Consider the following 22,624-nt stretch of genomic DNA (forward strand, 5'->3'; position numbering starts at 1 on the left):
TATTTATAATATCAATTCACTTTTTTTTATTAAACAGTTTTTTCAAGAATATAAGTTTTTTTAATGGACCGGACGGGGCAGACCCGACGCGGACCAGGCAAGGTATGCAACACAGATGATTGATCTGTACCTGATCAGGAAATCTCATCTCATCCTGATCAGGTCCAGACAAATCTTCTGCGTTACATACCTTATTCGGTCCAGATCGGGCATGCGCGGTCCGGTCCTGCTAAGGGACACGAAAAAATTTCTACTCGGGTAAGTGACCATAAATAAAAAGCAGTCATTGCTTATATATACGCTAATTTATTTATCATTACATAGATAAAATATAACAATTAGACATCACTGCGGCCGCTCGGGTCGCGTGCTCTTGGGTAGTATGATGCAGAGAAGACCGCTCGCTGGAAAGAAAAAACATTTTTGTAAATTTTTTCGATTAAGAACTATGAATATGTATCACATTCGAAGTTCGTACAAAAAGGATCATCATTTAGTATGTTCTGCAGTCTGAAGTCGATATTGTATATCGTATTACAATATGCGGTACACGTTTCAGCCACAGAGTAATCTGAGATAACGCCAAGACTCATACCGACGAGCAGTGCGCTGAACGTGGACATAGTCTTGACGTAGCAACAATGAAACAGCTGAGAGCATGTATGAGATGTCACGTACTCACTGATGAGTAAGGCACTAAATATTTACACGGTCAGGATACAATACTCGTCAATATCCAGCTACAAAGTAGTCTATGATAAAGTTACAGACTACTCACTGATGAACAAAGTGCTAAACATGTATACTGTCAGAATACAAAGATCAGCGATAAAGTAGAGTATAGCGCAGCTACAGACTTACAAACTGATGAGCAAAACACTAAACACATATACAAGTAGTATGCAACACAGCTCAAAGACAAGCGACACGCTAGACTAGGTTCCATCACAGAGGTACTCACTGATGAGCAGGGCCCCGAACATGTATATGGGCACGATGCAGTGCTGGTCAACGAGCGAGCCGAACACCACGTTGCCCACGATGGCGCCCACGCGCCCACTCATCACCGTCACCGCCATCGCCGTGGCGCTACAACACATAAATATCTGTAAAATATCTATTACAACGACCTGAATCTATGAGTATTATACATCGTTTTCAGATTATGTATGGAGCTATTCTTCTCTTGGCAACAAATGTTTGTCCAAAAAATGCATCTTTAGATATATTCCCGTGCCGTTATTTTAAGTCTGGTCTTTTTTTGTCCTTTATTTTTAAATAAAAATTTAAAAAAATGTACGTTGCTTAAGAATTTAACGTGGATACTTTTACAACGGATACTCACGCAACTTTAGTGGGGAATATTTCACAAATAACACAGAACAGCACGGCTTCCGTGCAACTGACGATCGCTTCGAAGACGCACGAGAGCAGCAGGTTCTGGAGAGACGACCGCACCAAGTTCAGACCGAGGGCGGCCAGACCCGAGCTGAACAACATCATCACTGTAAAATACACACTGATTATATATCTTAAGAATATGGTTTTGTTTATTATTTATTAGGAGCTTATATTATGAATGCATTTATCATTATCATTATCTAATAAAGTGGTATTTATTCAAATATATGTAGAGATCCAAAGATTATCAACAGACGGTCAAACAGACACGCAAATAAACTACCCGCTAAAAAGTTATGACTAAATATTACAGTTTGACAGAGTACAAAGCTCTCGTATCTATTATCGTAATATGATAGCCTGAACAGTATATTGGTTAGAAACAAGTCATCAAACAGACAATTGAAAGAACCAACGCACCAAGCATCAACTTCTTCCCGACCATGTTGATGGTGAGGCCGACCCACAGCGAAGTGGGCACGCAGCTGAGCGCCACCACCAGCGTGTGAATGTAGACGGTGTCGTCTATGCTTTGAGGACATTCTTGCTTGCCCTGGAACAACAATGTCAATACATTATCTGAAATAGATAATTTAGCACATACTCGTAGTACCCTTTATGTTTAATAATATCAATACGAAGTCCCCGACTTAAGAATTAAAATGTATTTTGAAGTGAAACTTATGTAAAATCTTTGTGATATAAAACTCGATTAAACGGATTTTGCGTCACGATAGAGAAACACATAAATGTACAGGAGAGAATGAGATAGAATTCGTGACTGCTCGAAACGCGTTAGCGACGCGTTTTTCATGGCACTTACGGCCTTTTTATCATCGTCGATAGAACAAGTCACAAAGGCCTACCTTCCACATACACTTTTTTATTTCATTCCCGACAGCTCTAACGTATATATGAGTACGTTAACTGCGTAACTGCGTAATTTTGTATTGTTTGATATGATATGGCGTTATATTGTCCCAGGTTTATTAAGATATATATTACTTACCTAATTATATATGAATTCCACGTTTTTTTGTATGCCATGCAGGTTCTGCACGCTTCAGCCTGTAACATCCCACTACTGGGCATAGGCCTCTTTCCCCATGTAGGAGAAGGATCAGAGCTTAATCCACCACGCTGCTACAATGCGGGTTGGCGGATATATTTCCTACTATGAGTAACGGTCGCTATCAGGTGTACATGATAACAACCGGAACCGACGGCTTAACGTGCTCACCGAGGCACGGTGGGGAGACCCACAAGGACTGCACAAACACCTAGACCACGGCAAACACCTGTATGGCCAATACAAATGTTTGTCATGTGCGGGGATCGAACCCACAACCGCCGACGCAACAGGTTCTGCACCTTTATCCCTAATTTTTAGTACACTTTTCGTTGGTGTTTCAAAATAAATAAATAAACTAACAGTTTTAAGTTGAAGGAAAGCACTAAATAGCTTTATCGTTAAAAAATCTGCTAAAACTACCGACCAGTAACTCGCTCCTGGTGACATTGGCAGACACTTCACAGACTCCGGCTGAGACTTCGGGGAAGAGCGACGAGAACTGACTGAACCTCTCGAACAGGTCCGGAAACCACATCATTAGTGTGTAGTAACTGAAATATTTTGAAATTTGGTCTGTATTACGCATTGGATAATGTTATGTATTCGATAAAAACAGAAATTTCTATTTGTCACTACTAATCCAGGGTGCATGTCGTTACAGTAAGATAGTAACATTTTCTTTAGAATAAATCCTATTTCTGTGTTATATATTTCTTTTATCAGTATGTATATGTGTGCAGACTATTGGACTTATATTAAACTCGTATATAATTTAAACTTTTTACAACTAAGCCAATTAAAAAAAGTGCAATCTTCTCACAAATATTTGAACTCAGTTTTCATAAATCCAACATCCAAAATGTAATATTTCTATCCAATACCCAATACCTTAAACAATAATTTTTAAATCACACTTAGAAAACCATCTCACCTAAACATAAGTCCAAAATCAACAAAACAGCAGAGCACCAGGAGTCCGATGTACGGCGGAGTGACCAGCATTTTCTTCCTATTCCAGAATGCGTCCCACCTCTGATGCCACGTGAGAGGTGACTTGGTCTCGTTGCCGTTGTTGTCAGCTGCCACTACCTCCTCTTCTTCACCTTCGCTGGCGCTTATCATTGATTCCACCTGGTTATTACAAAGATAATTATGTAACACTTAGCTATCTTTATCCGATATTAAATTTGAACAAAAATATTCAAAACATTCTTAAGACGAAATTCATCAATGTCCTCGACCTTAAAAACCGTTAACTCTATGAAAAATTCAAACATGTAATGTGAGTGAGCAACATAATTATACAATAAAGTTGTAATATCATCAATTTTTAACCGACTTTCAAAAAAGGAGGAGGTTCTCAATTCGACTGTATTTTTTTATTTTTTTTTTATGTATGTTACATCAGAACTTTTGACCGTGTGGACCGATTTCGACAAATTTTGTTTTAATCGAAAGGTGGTATGTGCCAATTGGTCCCATTTAAATTTATTTGAGATCTAACAACTACTTTTCGAGTTATATCTAATAATGCGTTTTTACTTGACGCTTTTTTCGTCGACCTACGTTGTATTATACCGCATAACTTTCTACTGATTTACCGATTTTGATAATTCTTTTTTTGTTGGAAAGGGGATATTCTTAGTTTGGTACCGTGATAAGGAAACCAGGATCTGATGATGGAATCCCAGACAAATCGAGGGAAACTCTCGAAAATCCGTAATAATTTTTTATTGGGTTTACCGATTTTGATAATTTTTAATTTAATCGAAAGCTGGTGTTTATCATGTGGTCACATATAAATTTTATCGAGATCTGATAACTACTTTTTGAATAATCTTTGATAACGCGTAGTTGCTTGACTATTTTATCGTCGATTTACGTTGTATTACTTGTCGATGTAATTGAAGTCGGTTTTTTTTTCGTTTGCGAGCAAACACAATTATTTCTCATAAACTCTGCAAACAATAGAAAAACAAAACATCACCCATCGAACATCACCCATTTAGGTCTTCAAACACAATACTAAGCTTTAGTCTACTAACTATTAGAGTAACTTGTTATAAAAAAATAAATAAATAAATAAAAAATATAATTAGGTTGGCAAATAAGCCTACGGCTCACGTGTGTGTCACTTGCGATTACAGTAGCCTATAGACCTACCTCAGTGAAATTTTATATTTTAAAATACATTTCAGACTACAATGTGATAAACTTACGGGAAAGTCTTTTTCAGCTAGCTTAGTATTAACAACGAATATCCTCTGGAGCACTTGTAGCGCCTGTTCAGTTTTGTTCACGTGGAGTAAGTATCTGGGGCTCTCTGGAAACGGCAGTAGTAACAGCACCACCAGGAGGCTAGGGATGCCGCAGGCGGCGACGAAGACTCTCCAGGAAGTGTACTGGAAGTCAGCGCCCATAGCCGTCAAGTTGAAGCGAGGGTCTTGAATGATTAGCCAAGCGATACCTTAAATAAGACAGACATTTTTAACTTTTTTTTTTTTTTGTTGCACACAACAAATATGTATATTACAAACAAAATATAAAGATAGTTACAGATTACGCAGTACTATGGGCCGACTTATGGCTAACAAGTCATTTTTTCCAGACAATACGAACACAAAAAGCAAAACTTGATATTGAGACTCGGTACGAATTGCAACCGTGACGACGTTCTATCAAGACAAGCAATTTTGTAATATTATAAAGCTAAATTCGTTTTAATCTTAAACCAATTATCAAAAATTTTATAATTTATAAATTGAGAAAAAGCAAAAATTTTTAATATTGCGAAAATCGTAGAAGACTGTTCTTCTAACTAAATTATACATTGTAAACGTGAATTATGTATGTAGAAATTTAATTTTATCAATCCACTTTTAGTTTTCATTCTAATCAATCTTATTAAAATTTGTGGAAGTTTTCACAGACTGCACTTACCTGGCAATAATATGGTACCTAGGGTCCAGAAAACCTCAAGTCTGCACAACATTACGTCTCGGTGCCGTAAAGAGAGGAAATCTCCAAAATATGGGAACACGAGGCCCGTGGCCCCAATGATACCGAAGCCGGAGAAAAATCTGAAACATCACAATATCTAAAACCAATGGTTATGTTGACATAACGATAAAATTAGAACAAGACACAATCACATTATATGACAATAAATAATAATCAATTTGATCTAAAACATACCCAAGAAGACGCATTTATGTTCATTTTTAATACTGAAATATCTAGTACTTTATTCTATACTATTCCAGTGTCGTCCCCATTTTACTGATCTCATCTTTACTCTGTACAGCATATTTCTTAATAAAAACCTCGTCATAGGAGTATCAATGTACCTGCAAGCCAGAAATGCGGGGAAGGACTGAACGAGACTCGACAAAAAAGCGGCCAGCGCATCCAGCAGCAACGCTCCGATGATGGCCTTACGGCGCCCGCGCGCGTCTGCCAGGTTGCCCCAAAAGTATGAGCCGACGCACATGCCTGAAACAAAATATTGAGTGATGGAGATATTATTTTCATACTAAGTCCTTTTTGATAACGTTATCAACATTTGTTAATTTTGAAAATTATTATTATAAAAAAACCTTTGCTAAAAAAATATTAAAGCAAATACCTATAATTAAGTATTTTGTGAATATTTCAAGTGCCTGCTTGTTACCATTTATTGATATCGAGCAAAAATAGGCAAAAAATCTTTGTATGGGAGCCTCCCTAAAAAAAAATTTAATTTTATTACTTATTATTAAAGTAATTAAAAAAAAAACAAAAAACCCGCCTGCGTGAAGAACAACTAATAGAAAATCAACTGAAAAAGCTGGAACAAGATAAAAATTCAATATGCACACAAAGTCAGCGAAATAAATACATGCACAAAGAGAGAATGATTTGACTTATCCTTCAATTTCATGCCTCCGACTGCATATTATCTATGACGTTGCATAAAGTTTCGAAGGACTACCTTATTAATATATTTTAAATGTACAGCAAAAAATGTTTGATACTGTTTCTATTTATTTCGCTGACTTTGTGTGCATATTGAATTTTTATCTTGTTCCAGCTTTTTCAGTTGATTTTCTATTAGTTGTTCTTCACGCAGGCGGGTTTTTTGTTTTTTTTTTTAATTATTATTTTATTTATGTCTTTTTAGTCAGACAAATTACGTAATCGGTTCAATTAATTAAAACAGTTTACATCATGTGGTTGATTAAGTAAATTTTTAGGGTCAAGAGAACTGATAGCAAGCCCGGAGAAAGATCTCACTCTGCTCAAAGCAACGTAAGCCTGACCTTTAGCAAATAGGTGACTGCTTAAATCAACAACTATTAGTTTTAATATAATGAAATTATTATTAAAATTATTTGTTTGTATTTGGTATTATGTATTTGTTATTAATTTTATTAATGTAATTGTAAATTGGTGTGACATTTATTAATTTTTATTTGTAATTTTAATTGTATGTTTTTTTTTAACCATTGTATTTTATTTGAAAGGCTACACCCCGAAGTTGATCGTCGCCTAGGAGGCGAGTTTGACATGGCATAGGCGTGCGAAAGAGCAAAGTCCACATTTTTTAAACTTTAATATTGTATTTCTGTCTTAGTATTACGGTAATAATAATCATGATATACCTTTTTAAAATCCTTGTATTGTGCCCTTCAATTTGATACCCATATTGTAGTATTCGAGAAAAAAAATTTTTTTTTCATTAAATACAATGGCTTCGCACAGCCGCCATGTTTGATTTTTTTTAATGTCACCTATCTAAGAACACTTGGGCAGCAAAGACGAACCTAACGATACCTCAGTTATGTAAATCCGTTTAGTGGTTCTGGAAATATGAGGTAGTAAAGAATATTACATACATACATACATACAAGATACGCGCGAAAAACATAACCCTCCCTTGGCAGTCGGGTAAAAATACAACTGAGTATTTTGTGAATATTTCAAGTGCCTACCTGTTACCTTTATTGATATCGAGCAAAAAATGGCAAAAAAATTGTGTTTATTGTATGGGAGCCCCCCTCAAATATTTATTTTATTTTGTGTTTAGTATTGTTTGTTATAGCGGCAACAAAAATACATAATTTGTAAAAATTTCAACTGTCTAGCTACCGCGGTTCTTGAGATACAGCCTTGGTGACAGACAGACGGATGGATGGACCGACGGACGTAGTCTCGAAGACGAAGTCTTAGTAATAGGGTCCCGTTTTTACCCTTTGGGTACGGAACCCTAAAAATATATATAAATAAACTAAATTAAATATTACTTTTAATTACAATCAGAAACTGCGAGAATCGAACGGCAACAATGGATGGGTCGGTTTGTAAGATGAACGAACATTTTAAGTTTTAAACTAACCGTTGCAATAATTTTAACTCTAACTACTAACTAAAAAAAAAAACAATCGAAGTATCTGCAAGCCAAAACTCAAATTAAGAAACTGATTTCTGACCTATAAGCGGTGTGGCTGTAAGCCTGCCCTTGTCGCTGGAGGATAGGTTGAAGTCACACTCGGCGGCCGGAAGTACGAAGCTCAGGGTGGTAGTGCTGAGCGCGCAGACCGCGTACACCGCGCCGCACGACATGAGGAGCAGCCATTGAAAGCAGCCATAACCTGGAAAAGGAACCATCAAGAGTTCAATTGAATTGCGTATAAATACAACAATCTAATTTGAAACCAAAACAAAATCTTCGTAAGTCGATGCTTATGTCTAAAATAACTGACGAACCAATCCTACTCGACCAGGTAATTATTTCACCACCCGAAGGTTTCTATAGACCATTAAGCTTAGAGGTGAAGTAGAATTTGCTCGCTTAGACAAATTACAACCATCGTAAAAATGTCGATGCTTGAGGCTACAAAGTACAACATGAACGCCTTTTTTTTTTTTTTTGTTGATCCGGCGGATATCCCTAACGGATACCTCCAGCCCGGGGGAGCTGGAGGGTATGTCCGATTCGCACGGACTAAAACCTCTAAGGCGTTCCTTCGCTCACCTGGTGCGGGATCACGGGGACGCTAAGCACTTCTGTGATCCCACCGGTGTTGCCTAATTGGGGACCGTCACCATGAGCGACATCCTCGAGATTCCGCACACAACAACATGAACGCCTGTAATCTTTTACATAAACGCTGAGGTGATACTCAAGCTGAAGAAGAAAGTTAATTTTTTTTATAAACCAGTTTTATAGGTACAAGCAAGGTATTCAATTAGTTTGGCCTGTGACAAACTAATCCTTGTCTGAACTAGTATAACCTAAAGTGTCCTAGATAAGCCTGTTTGTTCTAGAAAAATTTCGGCCTAAAATCGCCTTTGTTCAACACAAAAATATATAGAGCCTACGCACCGATTATATTGCTATACTTTATAAACCATTCAGCCTAATTTTGATGGGTAAGCGTTGATTTATAGCAAGGGTCAAGGTGAAGTTTTAATGGAATTACGGCAGGTCGTTTGATTACGATTGTTCACATGTTTGATCACCAATAAAAAGGTAACTGTACATATAAATGTATAGATTTACACTTGACATAACAAAGCTGACAAATAGTAGATGTTTGTTTGTTCTCAATAGAATATTCTATAAATCTATCAATTCGATTTTATATAATCGTGTCTTCATATATCATATTTTGTTTATTAGGGAAATTTATAGCCCGCAAAATATTCCACTGTGATAGAACGGAGCAGCAAATGATGTTTTGATTCCAATACAAAGTTATATCCTACTGGTAACGGCGAGTTTTAGACGTTTATTTACAATAACTGGCCAAGTCCTAACGCAAACATTTGGTAGCAACTTAATATTTTGAGATTATACTTTACTCATATTTATATTCAACTGTAATTTTTTCAATGTCCATTGTCAGTTGACCCGTGTATTCTCATGCGACCTTATTTCTTTTATTACTTCGAAGGTAATCGACGTAAACTTCAAAGTGCACGCAGCTCTATTAAGCCTCGTTAGCGCAAGTGTTTCGAAATTGTTTCAATGACTATAAATAAATACATTAAAAATTGAAAGAATTGATCGTACATCTAACGTCGGTGTCCAATACTTTGTTGTAAATCTTAATTTTATATGACACTAGCTGTACCCTGCGCGCGTTGCTACGCTTTTTTAACCGACTTCCAAAAAAGGAGGAGGTTCTCAATTCGACTGTATTTTTTTTTTGTCGTATCAACTCAGAAACCTTTGTGGGCTCATGCACAACACTGCTGAAAATTACGACGAAAGGACATACAGATAAACATTCATTTTTATGTATGTAGATTTTTATATCTAGACGGAAAATTTAATTTATCCAGTGTAAAAGATCTTTTTGATTTTTAAAGTAAACTTAAGCGGTCTAACTGTCTAAGGTATTAGGCGAAAACTTATAAGCGACGTCAGAAATCCGTAGTATAATGAATTGGGCATCCTTGTGCTATCGGTTTTTTTATACCAGTATTATGACAAACAAGCGAACAGTCTGGAAGGGCTCTAAGATCGTGATGGACGCCTGCAACACCAGGAAGCGAGTTGCCGACCTGTTACCCGCGACTCTTCAGTGGAGCTTTGGTCTCCTTACTCACCACAGGAACCCAACACTACTTGGGAATATATTTAACCGTGACCTTCTGTACTTGGCTACTCAAAATTTCGAGCAAGATATTTCCTATTGTGCCCTATTGTAATTACAATTATTGACAGTTATATAACATCAATAACAGCTTAATTATTATTTACTTCAGTCTCACAATAATTTGCCCAAATTTACTTGAAGAGGAATATTTTCAATGAAAACTTAATTGTAATCGTACTTGTTTGTCTCCACAGCCACCAACACACAGTTACGGATAAATGAAAGCACGTCTAATTTCGGACGCCGGCTTTAATAGTTATTGCTCCGCTGATATAAATTGTCCATATTGTTTTCTAATAGGCAATAACCTATCCCAATAAACCAGCTCACTAACGCAAATAGAATTTTCTTTCTGATGTAACCCTGTTTAAGATCACGCAAAGATGTCGAACCCGGATGTTTTCCTTTATGGAAATATCCAATTCAAAAATAGTGTCGTAAGACCTGACTTAGCTATCATTACATATCTGTATTGTCCTCGATTCCAAATCGTGACGGAAAGTATTGTCAGTAAACAACCAAGACTAGTCAACTTCTATGCCACTGCTGTTTCACGAATAGACCATGCACTGCTCAATTTATAATCACTAAGTACAGAAGTTGCGACTAACATGTCTCCGATAGCCAATATAGTATTCTGACCTAGTCCCAACAGATTTTTTCATAATTTGGATAATTTCTTGAAAGCATTCAATTTTGCAATAAATAAAAATTCAAAAAACATAATTTTCCCAGTAAAATACCACCTTAATACGTAATCACCTCAAACATATATTTTCCGTTTTAAGCACACGAGTAAGCAAACATGTATTTAATCAGATTATCTTCCGAGCGAGCGCACAACTTGTCTCAATTGTTTAACTTCACACTGTTGCCGAGGTCACTCGCAACCCCCGTACAGCATGTTTAATATTCGCAAAAATTAATTTAACATTATTACTAAATGAATATAATAAAGTGAAAGAGTTTGTTTGTCTGTACGAACGTTGCTGGAGTTTTACCAACTGCTTTGAAAAATTCACTTATTGTCGTAGCATATTATCTATTTGGTTAAAAACCTCGCTCGGGATGGATATTTCCATTGATACAAATATTTCTTTCCAGTTTGGATGTCTGTCCTTGTGGATCTCTCCACCGTGCCTCGATGAGACCGTTAGCAGTCGGTCCCGGTTGTTATATTAAATATCTGATAGCGATCGTTACTCGAAGTAAGTAATATATCCACCATCCCGCAGGGGAGCAGCGTAGTAGACCTACGTGGAGAAAGAGACCTATACCCAGCAGTGGCATGATACAGACTGAATCATGACATCTATTTAGCTATAACTAAATACGCATTGACAGACATCGCAAGCAATTTAACGGTGTCGATTCCGTGAGTGTGTCTAGTGTTATAAGAACAATTGCTCAATACGTTAGCATTCGTGGGTTCGATCCCCTTATATGTTAAAGTTTATGTAAGTTACAGGGACAATTATCGTAGTCCAGGCGCTGTACTTCAGTTGTATGTATGTCCAGATGACTGACATAGGAGAGTCATTCTAAGGGGGGCATTGATTGTGAAGCTTTAGACATTGTTTATATTTTTGTCGGAGATAGTCATTAATACGGAACAAAAATGATGTTTGACGCGATGTTGAGTCTGGCGGTACTGTCGGGAGTGTCGGGCAATTCGGTCAAGACGTCAACGCGTCGCGCGATAAAGAAGAAATTCATAAAAATGATTTAAACGAAGATAATGGCATTTATGACGTAGTTTTCGCACTCGATTATCCCACTCTTCGCCCACGTGACCTATGACTATAGTTAGAATAACGATGTCTTAGACACATTTATATTATCCACATAGTTATAACACAAGAAGTCTTTATAAATTTCTGAATACATGTCAGAGTCGACGCCAAGAATCCATTAAAAGTGTTTTCAAAGGAGATTAAATAAAAAAAAGCTTTCTTACGTCGAAACGTTAATAGAATCATGCTCAGGTTACAATTAGAACAATAGTTTTGTCAAGGCAATGACAATGGTTAAAGGTCAGACATGTCAATATCGGTTCAATCCTGTACAACACGCCATGTACACCTATGAACGGTTAGGCCGCGTGCAAACTTCACGTTCTAGAACACGCTTCACTTAAAATTTAAAAAAAGTAGTTTGTATTTTTTAATGACTATTAATTTTTTACAATTAGGAGTTACATTAACCAAATGGAAACAATGTGGTATTCGTATATGTAATAAAATCCCACAAACGATTTTGCAACTGTCTGAGAATAAAATTAGTTTTTTTGATATGCAATGATATGCTTGCGTTTGACTGCTATTTCAGCTGATGATAAGTGAAAATGTGGTCTAAGATGGAGCACGCTTACCTAGAAGTAACCTATTCACTCGCGACTTAAAGATCCCCAGGTTATAGTTTTCCGGAAACACAGACGCTGGTAAAGAGTTCCAATCTTTGGCCGTACGGATCAAGAATGTACTAGCGAATCGCTTAGTGCGATTAGGGGGATTGTCAACCATATAAGGGTGACGTAACGCAGAGCGTCTGGTTGTACGATGATGGAAGGGGGAGGGGGAATGTATATTGTATTAATAAAAAATTAATAGCTAAGCTTATTGTTCGGTACGAATATATTAATGATGAAGAAGTGTGGATTTAGTGACGCTGTATTTTATGCAAGATATTACCAATTTTGTTTTGAACCCAGTTTTTTTTTAAAGAGTAACTGCGTGTTTTCTCGCCGGTTCTTCTCTGCATAATTTACATTCCGAATCGGTGGTAGCTTCACTTTTAACGATAATTATAATTATAATTTTTGATGACGATTCGCAGTTGCTATTGTAGCCAATTATTTTTCGAATATTTATATGAATAAAACAATTTTGATTTTGATTTTATGTTAAATCAATGTGTTTGCTGGCAAATGAAAAAAACCGACTTCAATTACTTTGACAAGTAATACAACGTAAGTAGGCGGAAAATAGTTAAGTAAATACGCATTATTACAAACAATTCGGTCCACGCGGTAAATAGGTCTGAGGTAATAGAGATAAAAAAATATAGTCGTAGACCTTTTACTTTTTTGAAGTCGCTTAAAAATATGTGCATTTGGTGTAGAGCGTTCCAGTATTAGCGTATCCCGGTAAGCATATTCGGAAAAGCGCAGTCAGCACGTTACCTCACGCACACACTCATACAACACACACGTAGATATGCCAGAATGTGTGCGTCCCTCAGGCGCCGTGAATTAATTAGATCGGGCTGTTTCGTCACCAAATCTCGTTAGCGCTCACTACTTAGCTATAAACCGAGCCTAAAACGAGCCTGGATTAGTCGGCTTATGTTTCAAACGAACATCGCTGCTTTTGTTTGCGTTTCAAACCGCTATCGCGTATACAATGTTACGTCTTTAAAATTATTGTATTATAATAATTTTCCTGCTTAAATATGGAGTAGCCCAACTGGGGTAGTACCTCGACCATACAGAAGATCATAGCTGAATATATATATAGTTATATGCAAATAAATTCCGCGCGGAAGAAGTCGCGGGCACAGCTAGTATTTATATGTGTGTGTGTGTGTGTGTGTGTGTGTGTATACGTCTTCAAATTACTTCAATTTTTTGCCAAGACGTCTAAACACTATCATAAATAATTTATCGATCGATGAAGATCTGAAAATCGCATCCAATTTGTTAAATAAGATTTCCCGTTTGGGACAAATGTTACATATAACTACACAGATTATGTAACGCAGAAATTTCAAGAATTCGTAATGACGAGATCAATCGGAGCACGTGACTCGCTATTGTATCTTCCGTTCTATAATTAGCGCGATGTGTTTTTTGTCAGCTGTCTCTTTATTTACAAACATCTGAGCGATTCTTGCTACGTAGAATTAAATTTAGTCCGATGTTAAAAAACGAGCGATTATAAATTAAAGTTACCTAAAGCACGTTACCGACCCTCAATCACCCCCAGGAGCTCTAGGTACCTTACCACAGGAGCACAACACAACTTGAAAGCAATGTATTTAACTGTTCAGATTTTCAACAGGATATTTCCTATAAAACACTATTTAGATTGTACGCTGTAATGGCTGGTTTAAACGGTTTTAACACTGTGACATTATCATATTCCTATTACGAACTATCGTGACGCCACTATTGTGTTAATAAAATAATCTAGATATCAAAACTAACCACAGAAATAGATCAAGATCAGGTAGCGTTCTACAAGTAGAACTGATTTTAAATGAACTTTGTATGAAATAACATTTCTTTACTATTTTTATCGCAGATATCTCAGTTTTTAAGCATTGCACAATAATCTATACTAATATTATAAAGAGGAAAGATTTGATTGTTTGTTTGTTTGTTATGAATATTACTGAATATGAATATGGCTTCGAAAGTACTGAATCGATTTGAAAAATTCTTTCACTGTTCGGAAGCTACACTATCCACGGGTCACATAGGCTATCTTTTATTTAAAAAAAAAATAAGGAAAAAATATTTTGAATTTTTTGTTAACCCGTTGAATACCCGTGCGAAGCCGGGGCTGAATCCTATCCAAATCTAATCCAAATATCACTATATTTGTATTATTTGACCGGAATAATAAATAGATATTTATTTATATACCGATATACGATATATGATATTTTCGTCTACATTATTTGAAAATGACATTTTACGATATATTCACGCAGGTGCTTTGAAGCAGATGCAGGTTGTGCGTTCATCTCTTAGACCAGCTGTTGAAGCCCAGCCAAGTCTGGTCGTCAGCGGCGACCTAGCGCGTGGCCGGCCACCGCAGCCGCGACGCACGACGCAAGGTGAAGCGTATTTATAAACAAATTCACGGGTGACAATGTCCTGACTATGTGCGATTCGGCTTGACCTAGTTTATTTAGCCAAACCGGAATGTATCTAATTCATAGTATAACTGATACTGAATATTCGAAAAGCTAAACATTTTTTAATATATAAGTTAATAATATAAACAATGATGAGATGGAGATGCAGGTTCGATCCCCGCTGGAACGGTTGATTTTTGATATGATATTAAAAAATGTTTAGAATTCCTATGTGTGGGTAACACTGTAAAATCGTAAAAGTTAAAAATAGCATGGTGTCGTCTCCTGTCAAAGATTTTCATTTTAATATGAAAACTTTGAATAGTTACGGGTTTCTGTAAAGAACTCACTATAGACGGCGCTACGGTTCGCTTAACCCGATTATAAAAATCATCATATCAAAAATTTCGATCTAACGGGTACATCGTTCCATAGCTTAATTGGCTAGAGCACCGACACGGTCAGTCGGAGATGCAGGTTCGATCCCCGCTGGAACGGTCGATTTTTGATATGATATTAAAAAATGTTTAGAATTCCTAATGTGTGGGTAACACAAAAATAAAATCGTACAAATTCGAAAAGCTATGAAAATGAAGGCATCATCAGCATATCTTTTGAAGTTGAGGTGAGGTTTTTAACCGACGGGGGGTAACACCCGTCGGTTTAATGAGATTTGGTGCGATATCATTGGACCCCCCCCCCTCGCATTCCGAGCTCACGTAATTAATGGATATCCCCCAAAGAGTACGTAAGCCATCATCTGTCTCTATCACTACATTAGATTGGGCTCCAAGCCTTCAAAGTATACGTGAGGATGTCTTTGGCCAGCAGTGGAATATACATTACACTCAAGCTGATCGACTCAGTTTATTACGCATGTTTATTGACAATTTTAATACAGATCTCATAAAACATAAGTGTTTAAAACTATTGAGATCATCTTGTTTATATCATAGGAAACATTAACGTAGTTTACGATCTCATTTTACGACTGATGTAGTCTGTGACGGTGTAGGAAAATACCTCGACACTTACTCAAACTTGGCTTGATAGCTTGATTGCATCTCTTACGTTCCTTAACGTAGAAATGTGAAAAACTTTGTATAGAAAGCTATACCTACTATGAGAGAAATACATTCAAAGACTGATGGGATTATTCTATTACAGACTTGACTCTGCCAAACTTAATCCAAATTCGTTCACTTGTTGTGCCATTATTTTAACTAAAAGCATCCATCAATCACACACAGTTCCACTACACCTTGGAACTTAAAAAGTCGACCGATGGCGGGATAACCATATAACGGCTGGCTCTGAAATATACAGGCCGAAGCGTCATCGGTACAACAAAGCCAGCCCCGCGGTCACGCACAACACAAAACTAACTTGTGGAGGCCTATGTGCAGCAGTGGAACTGCGATAGGCTGAAATGATGAGTGATCCATCAATCTAAACTGTCACATCAGTAATGGAAGTATGATACGTATAATAGCCAACACCCCACATTTTCGCCGGTTTTTTTTTAAGTCACTAGGTCGGCAAACAAGCGTACGGCTCACCTGATGGTAAGCGATTACCGTAGCTTATAGACGCCTGCAACACCAGAAGCATCGCAAGCGCGTTGCCGACCCAATCTCCAATCCCCCCGAGAGCTCTGGTCGCCTTACTCACCAACAGGAACACAATACTGCTTGAAAACAGTATTATTTTGCTGTGATCTTCTGTAAGGTCGACGTACTAGCCCAGTCGGGCTTGTCCATATTTTGAGCAGGAAATTCCTGCTGTGCCCTACCTCAGTTAAAAGTGTGCAGTTTCTGCATACCTATCAAATATTTAAACATTTTTGGGGTGTTGAAATGTCCCGCAGCAACACACCAATGCAATTATGATACAATGATAGAGAATATCTTCATAGCGGTTGTTCCTGACAAGCTCAAGACTCTTCTGTGGTGTTTATAATGTCGACAGTTTGTGTATTGAGTTTCCAATTGTATACCGGTGAAATAAAATTTACAAATTTTGACAGAACTTTAACAAAATCGGAGTAACAAAAACATTTTGTGATGTCGTAAGGCTTAAAATACGATAGTTAACATTTCTTATATATAAAATTATCGTATCACAATGTAAGTCAAGCAATTTTATTAAAAATAACTGAAGGGCAGTGACCGACGCCTACTTAGACGATCGGTGATAACAAATATATACCACGAAAATACTAGTAGAATTCGAGAGTAAGAATTTACATTGTCTACACTCACACTGTCTATACCCGCGACTTCTTCGACGATTGCCGTCCTCATCATTACGACTATAAGATAAACTATGAGAGCCAGTACAGTATAACCCTTCGTTCTGGGTTTCAAGTTAATTGAGTGTCAATTGAGTGTCTTAACATATTTACTGGAAAATCTTTAAAACGTCTTCTTTCAATGACAATGTCCATCATTGAAAATCAATGCCTTACTATCTATAGGCATAGACAATAAAATATAAAAGCGTAAATTTCTTAAGAGCAAGCTCATGCAGTTAGGGCCGGTTACGCATTGAGTTTCATTAGCCAGAAAGATCCCTCTCACAATCTGGTGCTGTTAAGTTGTCACTACGAAACCTATACACATTTCTCGTGCGGTAATGATGAGCCGGTGCAGCAAAACTCGGTTTCACAACTTCCAGATGTGCGAGAGCTTCATGTTTGGTCTGTAAGTGGATTCTAATCGTGTGGTTTTGCTGGAATTAGTAATAAAGTTTTGATAAATAATACTTTTGATTTTTTGGACAATTTGTTGCGTATAGTATAGTGTAGCGTATAGTATAGTGCCATGATCATTTTTTTATTTATTTAATTATCATAAAACAATCGTAATGATATTCCTTGAAGCTTATTACAAATCAATTTCTTAGGTTTCGTTGGGTTTACTCATCTTTTTTTTGTAATTTCAGGAAATAACTAGCTGATTCGGCAAACGTTGTCTTGCCGCTAAACGCTATTGAAAAATAGGGGTTGGTGGTTGAAGGGTGAAAATTTAGAGTTGTATGTATTTTTCAACGCCAAATCATAATAAAATAAAGAATAAATAATTTTTTTAAATAATAAAAAAAATTGGGGTGAACTACCCCTTAACATTTAGGGGCATGAAAAATAGATGTTGTTCGATTTTCAGACCTACCCAATATTCACACAACATTTCATGAGAATCGGTCAAGCCGTTTCGAACGAGTTTAACTACAAACACTGCGACACGAGAATTTTATATATTAGATAAAAATGACGTGAGGGTTTTATTTTAACAGAGTTAAGTTTAATATTTTCTAATTAAGTATCTTTATATCTATATAATGATTTAATGTAAAAAATAAATGGTATATGTAACGAACACAAAGCAGCGGTCACAGTACTGAGACTGTTGCGCTGGCGGTCGCGGTTTCAATCCCCACTCACCACAGATATTTGTATTGGCCATATCGATGTTTGTCGTGGTCTGGGCGTTAGTGCTTGTGTATTGTGTGTTTCCGGACCCCCGACACAGGAAACAATCCTACTGGGGGCCGTTGAGTGTGAAACGTTTATTTATTTAAAAAAAAAACATACTACAGCAAGAAGTTTCGAGAAAAAGACTTGTTACGCTTTTTGCGATCTCGCTCCCATCCCGTTCAGTGCGTGTATCGCGCGATAAAAGGAATTTCGTTCCAATAAACATTTGATAGTAGCTTTGCCTACATAAATTTTCCCCTTTCACTAAACTGCGTCGATTACCTTATATATATTATAACAGTCTTATAACAATCTTAGCTTCTAAACAACATTTTTTCATTCCGCGTCAGCCGTCACATCAATTGATTGAAATAAGGTCGGGAAAACAATTTCACTTTGAAATATTCAGACGTCGCACGAAGAAAACTATTTATTTTGTGCATAACATCTATTTTCGTTTCCAAGTCGCCGTCGCTGGACATCGTCTCAAAGTTTTATTACCCGCCATTGTGTTCGCAATAAAACTGAGCGCGCAACTAAATGTAATGACTGTTCGTGTGTTTTAATGTTTCTAGCATAAAGCGTGTGTGCTACAGAGACGAACGAAAACTAAGAAAATTTTTCAAAACATTATACGATCGTTCTGTTGTAGTCGCGCATATTTCCTTAATTTGAAATATTTTATTAGCTTATTTATTTATTTATTTTGTACGACTAGGCTCGCAAACAAGCGTTCGGCTCATCTGGTGATAAACGATTACCGTAGCTTTTAGACGCCTGCAACACCAGAATCTTCGCAAACGCATTGCCAAATGTGCCCCCAATCCCCTCAAGAAGCTCTGTTCACCTTACGCACCACAGGAACACAACACTGATTAAAGCAGTATTATTTAGCTGTGATCTTCTTTAAGATCGAGGCACTTCCCCAGTGTGGTTGCTCCAGATTTTAAACAGAGTTTAACCTGCATTACCTTACCCCAGTGAAACAATCAGCAAGTCCGTTTATCATATTAGTAACAAAAAAGACTTATTAGTAAGAACTTAAGTTTTAAATGACTCTGCAATCAATTGCAAAATCCTGAAAAAGCAACTAAAATGTTGCAATAATTTTTTATATCACGAGATATTACTTGCAAAATTGTCGTCTGTTTAATGATCACCCCAACGTCACAACAAATATTACCATAACTTTAGGAGTTGCAACGGGGTGTAATGCAAGGGATATCGAACGGTCTGGTTTTCCCATCGCATGGCACAAAACCACATAAGCCTGGCGTCGGTGACGAGTACAGTCTGGTAATTGTAACTACGTCATAAAATGCAAGAACACGGAGGAATTCCAAACAAGTAATCTTTACAATCTAAATCGACTGGAATTCCAATGCGGTGACCGCCACCATTTTGAATACCTGTTGACGATATTGAAGATAATTCTATAAATGTAACAGCTGATAAAAAACATCCTAGTGTCGTAGACAAAGTTAGTGCCAATAAAATATGAAAGCAATTATTAAGAATATAATTTGACTTACCTTAGATTTATTTTGTTAAGACAACTTGTTGTTATAAAATAACTGTTTTAATTTTGTTGTAAGCTGAAGTAATCTAAGTTAGGAACGTACCCATAGTACGTGACCCTTCAGGAGGGGGTCTTTAATAATACCACGCTTAGTCACAGGGCGGGGGTGGTCTTCGGTTTTTGTCACGTAGTTAATAATCTCTAGAAAAATCAACTACCAATCATCTCTAGACAAACGTGAGCCATATATATATTTTTAAGTTTGTTTACAAAAAATATTTTGAACCATACTTTTGGGGGTCTTAGCTAATACTACAGGTGGTCACCAAAATCACAGTGTTTACAATTGAAGGCAGGGTCAGCACGTGCTCGCAATACTTGTGGTATTGCAGGCGTCAATAGGATACGGTAACTGCTTACTTACCATCATGTGGACCGTATAAAAAAAAGCTTACATTGCTATCATATGATAATTCTAATGTCGGTATAAAAAGTAGCCTAAGTATTGTTCTGGATCCTCAGCTATCTACGTACTTGGTTACTTAACAATCAGTTCAATAGTTTTGCGTAAAAGAGTAACAATCATCCGTCCACTTCACAATCTTTCACATTTCCAATGTTTATGAAATATAAGCTGACACGGCGAACTTCGTACTATCAAATTTTGTTTTCGTGCAGATATCTATTTTTGTTCTTTACGCACGCTTGGGACTTGGGATGTAAGCTGGTGAATGTGTGACGATAGCGTTACGAACGGTGTGATCGGGCGAGGCGAACGGAAGTGTGTTCTAAAGCAGACTGTTTTAAATTTTATTTTACTCAAACCAACACAAAAAGTGTGTGCTGTAACTCATCTGTCATATCAGTTGGACGCAGTCGGTGAAATATCTGTGTTATTGCTTTCTCCATCGACGTTCAAGCGATAACGATTAGCCTTGTGGTAATCTCGCCTCTTCCTAGTTTAGGGCACGGTGAGTCAATGCCATTCAACGGCTTTTAGCTAACGAAGGGTGAGGCAGTGACGTCACAAGGTTGGAGCCAAGGGCACCGACTGCACTCGCGGACTACTTTAAATAAACTTTACACTACTAGCTTGATTAATCTAACTTATCAATTTTTATACTAAAAATTAATTATTAATTTTATTTAAAAATTAACTGATTTTTAGATCACGGAATACTTTGTGTGTTGTCGGTTTCGTGTTGGGTAGTCTTGCATGACAAACATAAATAACAAATGAGTTCACGCCATTTTTGTCGCGAACTCGGGGAGGTCTATGTTCAGCAGTAGACTGCGATAGGCTGAAGTGGTGATGATGTATAGTCATAATATAATTGTCGTCACTACGATTTTCGAGTTTTCCTCTCGATTTCTCTAGGATTCCATCATCAGATCCTCGTTTCTTTATCATGGTACTATCCTTAGGATATCTCCTTTCCAACAATTTTTTTTAATCAAAATCGGTTCATAAACGACGAAGTTATCCCAGAACCTACATATATATATACATTCTAATTGAGTAACCTCCTCCTTTTTTGAAATCGGTTAAAAAATCAAATCAAAACTAATGTTTATTTTATTTAATCAGCTTTTAAAATCAATTTTGAATCATGTTTTACAACGATATACTATCGTTAATGTAAATGCCAACATGGACGTACCCACGGTGGGGCAAGGTGGGGCATTTGCACCACCCTGGCTCGAAGCTAATAACTTTTATTTCATTTAATAAAGAAATTTTAGGTATATTTAGCAAACACCTCCGCGAGTCATTACTGAAGTAGTGTAGATTGTGAAAGTAAATGAAAACTTGCGGTAAATAAAAAAAATACATATTTTTATTGAACTATCTTTAACGCAGTCAGTCAACGACTGCTGGCTTTGAAATACACAGGCCGAAGACGGACAGCAGCGTCTTCGGTGCGACAAAGCCAGCCCTGCGGTCACCAACCCGCCTGCCCAGCATGGTGACTTTGGGCAAAACACGTGAGTTCACGTTATTTTTGGCGTAAACTTGTGGAGACCTATGTCCAGCAGTGGACTGTATAGGCTGTACTGATCTTTAACGATTCTGGGTACACCCACGGCTGCCACTTGATTCTTAAGAACAAGTAAAGTAACTTAACTGTTGTCCTTTCAAAAACTATTAAAATATCATTTTATTCTTGTAAATTGAACTCTTGCACAAAAACTGCTGACACTACATGACGTTCGTGTACGTTGTGCGTGTTCGGCGACTCCCGGCACAGGATTCCATCCAACTGGGAGCTGTACAGGCGTTTAAGCTATTGATATATTTTACATTTATAGGTCCCCCGTGACTATCCACAATTTCATCTAATTTACCATCGTTTTCATGTATAGATAATAAAACCCATCATTATGTGAAATTATGAGACTATGGACTATGGACTTCTGAATATTGTTCTACATAATAATGTAACGATTACATTCAATGACAGTTTTATTAAATACTAGCTTATGCCCGCGACTCCGTCCGCGTGGAATAGGAACAATTCTGTCATACATGATTTTTCCGAAACTGCAGCTCACGCAGCGAAAGCTCTCAAAAGAAAAGAAAAAAAGCAATTTTGAAATATTCTTCATTATTCCTCCGCCTCTATTGATCTTAGTGTGATGATATATAGCCTATA

The 22,624-nt window shown here is 37.0% G+C and overlaps 1 protein-coding gene across 1 annotated transcript; it reads right to left on the minus strand.

Moving 5' to 3' along the window:
- Positions 1-286: 286 nt before the first annotated feature.
- LOC123658114 (synaptic vesicle glycoprotein 2C-like) lies at positions 287-8,134 on the minus strand. The gene is made up of 10 exons (XM_045593581.1): positions 7,942-8,134; positions 5,821-5,965; positions 5,414-5,553; positions 4,693-4,940; positions 3,405-3,604; positions 2,898-3,024; positions 1,822-1,954; positions 1,346-1,505; positions 962-1,089; positions 287-404 (listed from the first exon to the last, which is right to left on the minus strand). The coding sequence occupies exons 1-10, from the start codon at positions 8,117-8,119 to the stop codon at positions 346-348; spliced, it is 1,518 nt and encodes a 505-aa protein (XP_045449537.1). The 5' UTR covers positions 8,120-8,134; the 3' UTR covers positions 287-345.
- Positions 8,135-22,624: the final 14,490 nt, after the last annotated feature.

This window comes from Melitaea cinxia, chromosome 11 (assembly GCF_905220565.1).
Source record: "Melitaea cinxia chromosome 11, ilMelCinx1.1, whole genome shotgun sequence".
Classification (NCBI taxonomy): Eukaryota; Metazoa; Arthropoda; class Insecta; order Lepidoptera; family Nymphalidae; genus Melitaea; species Melitaea cinxia.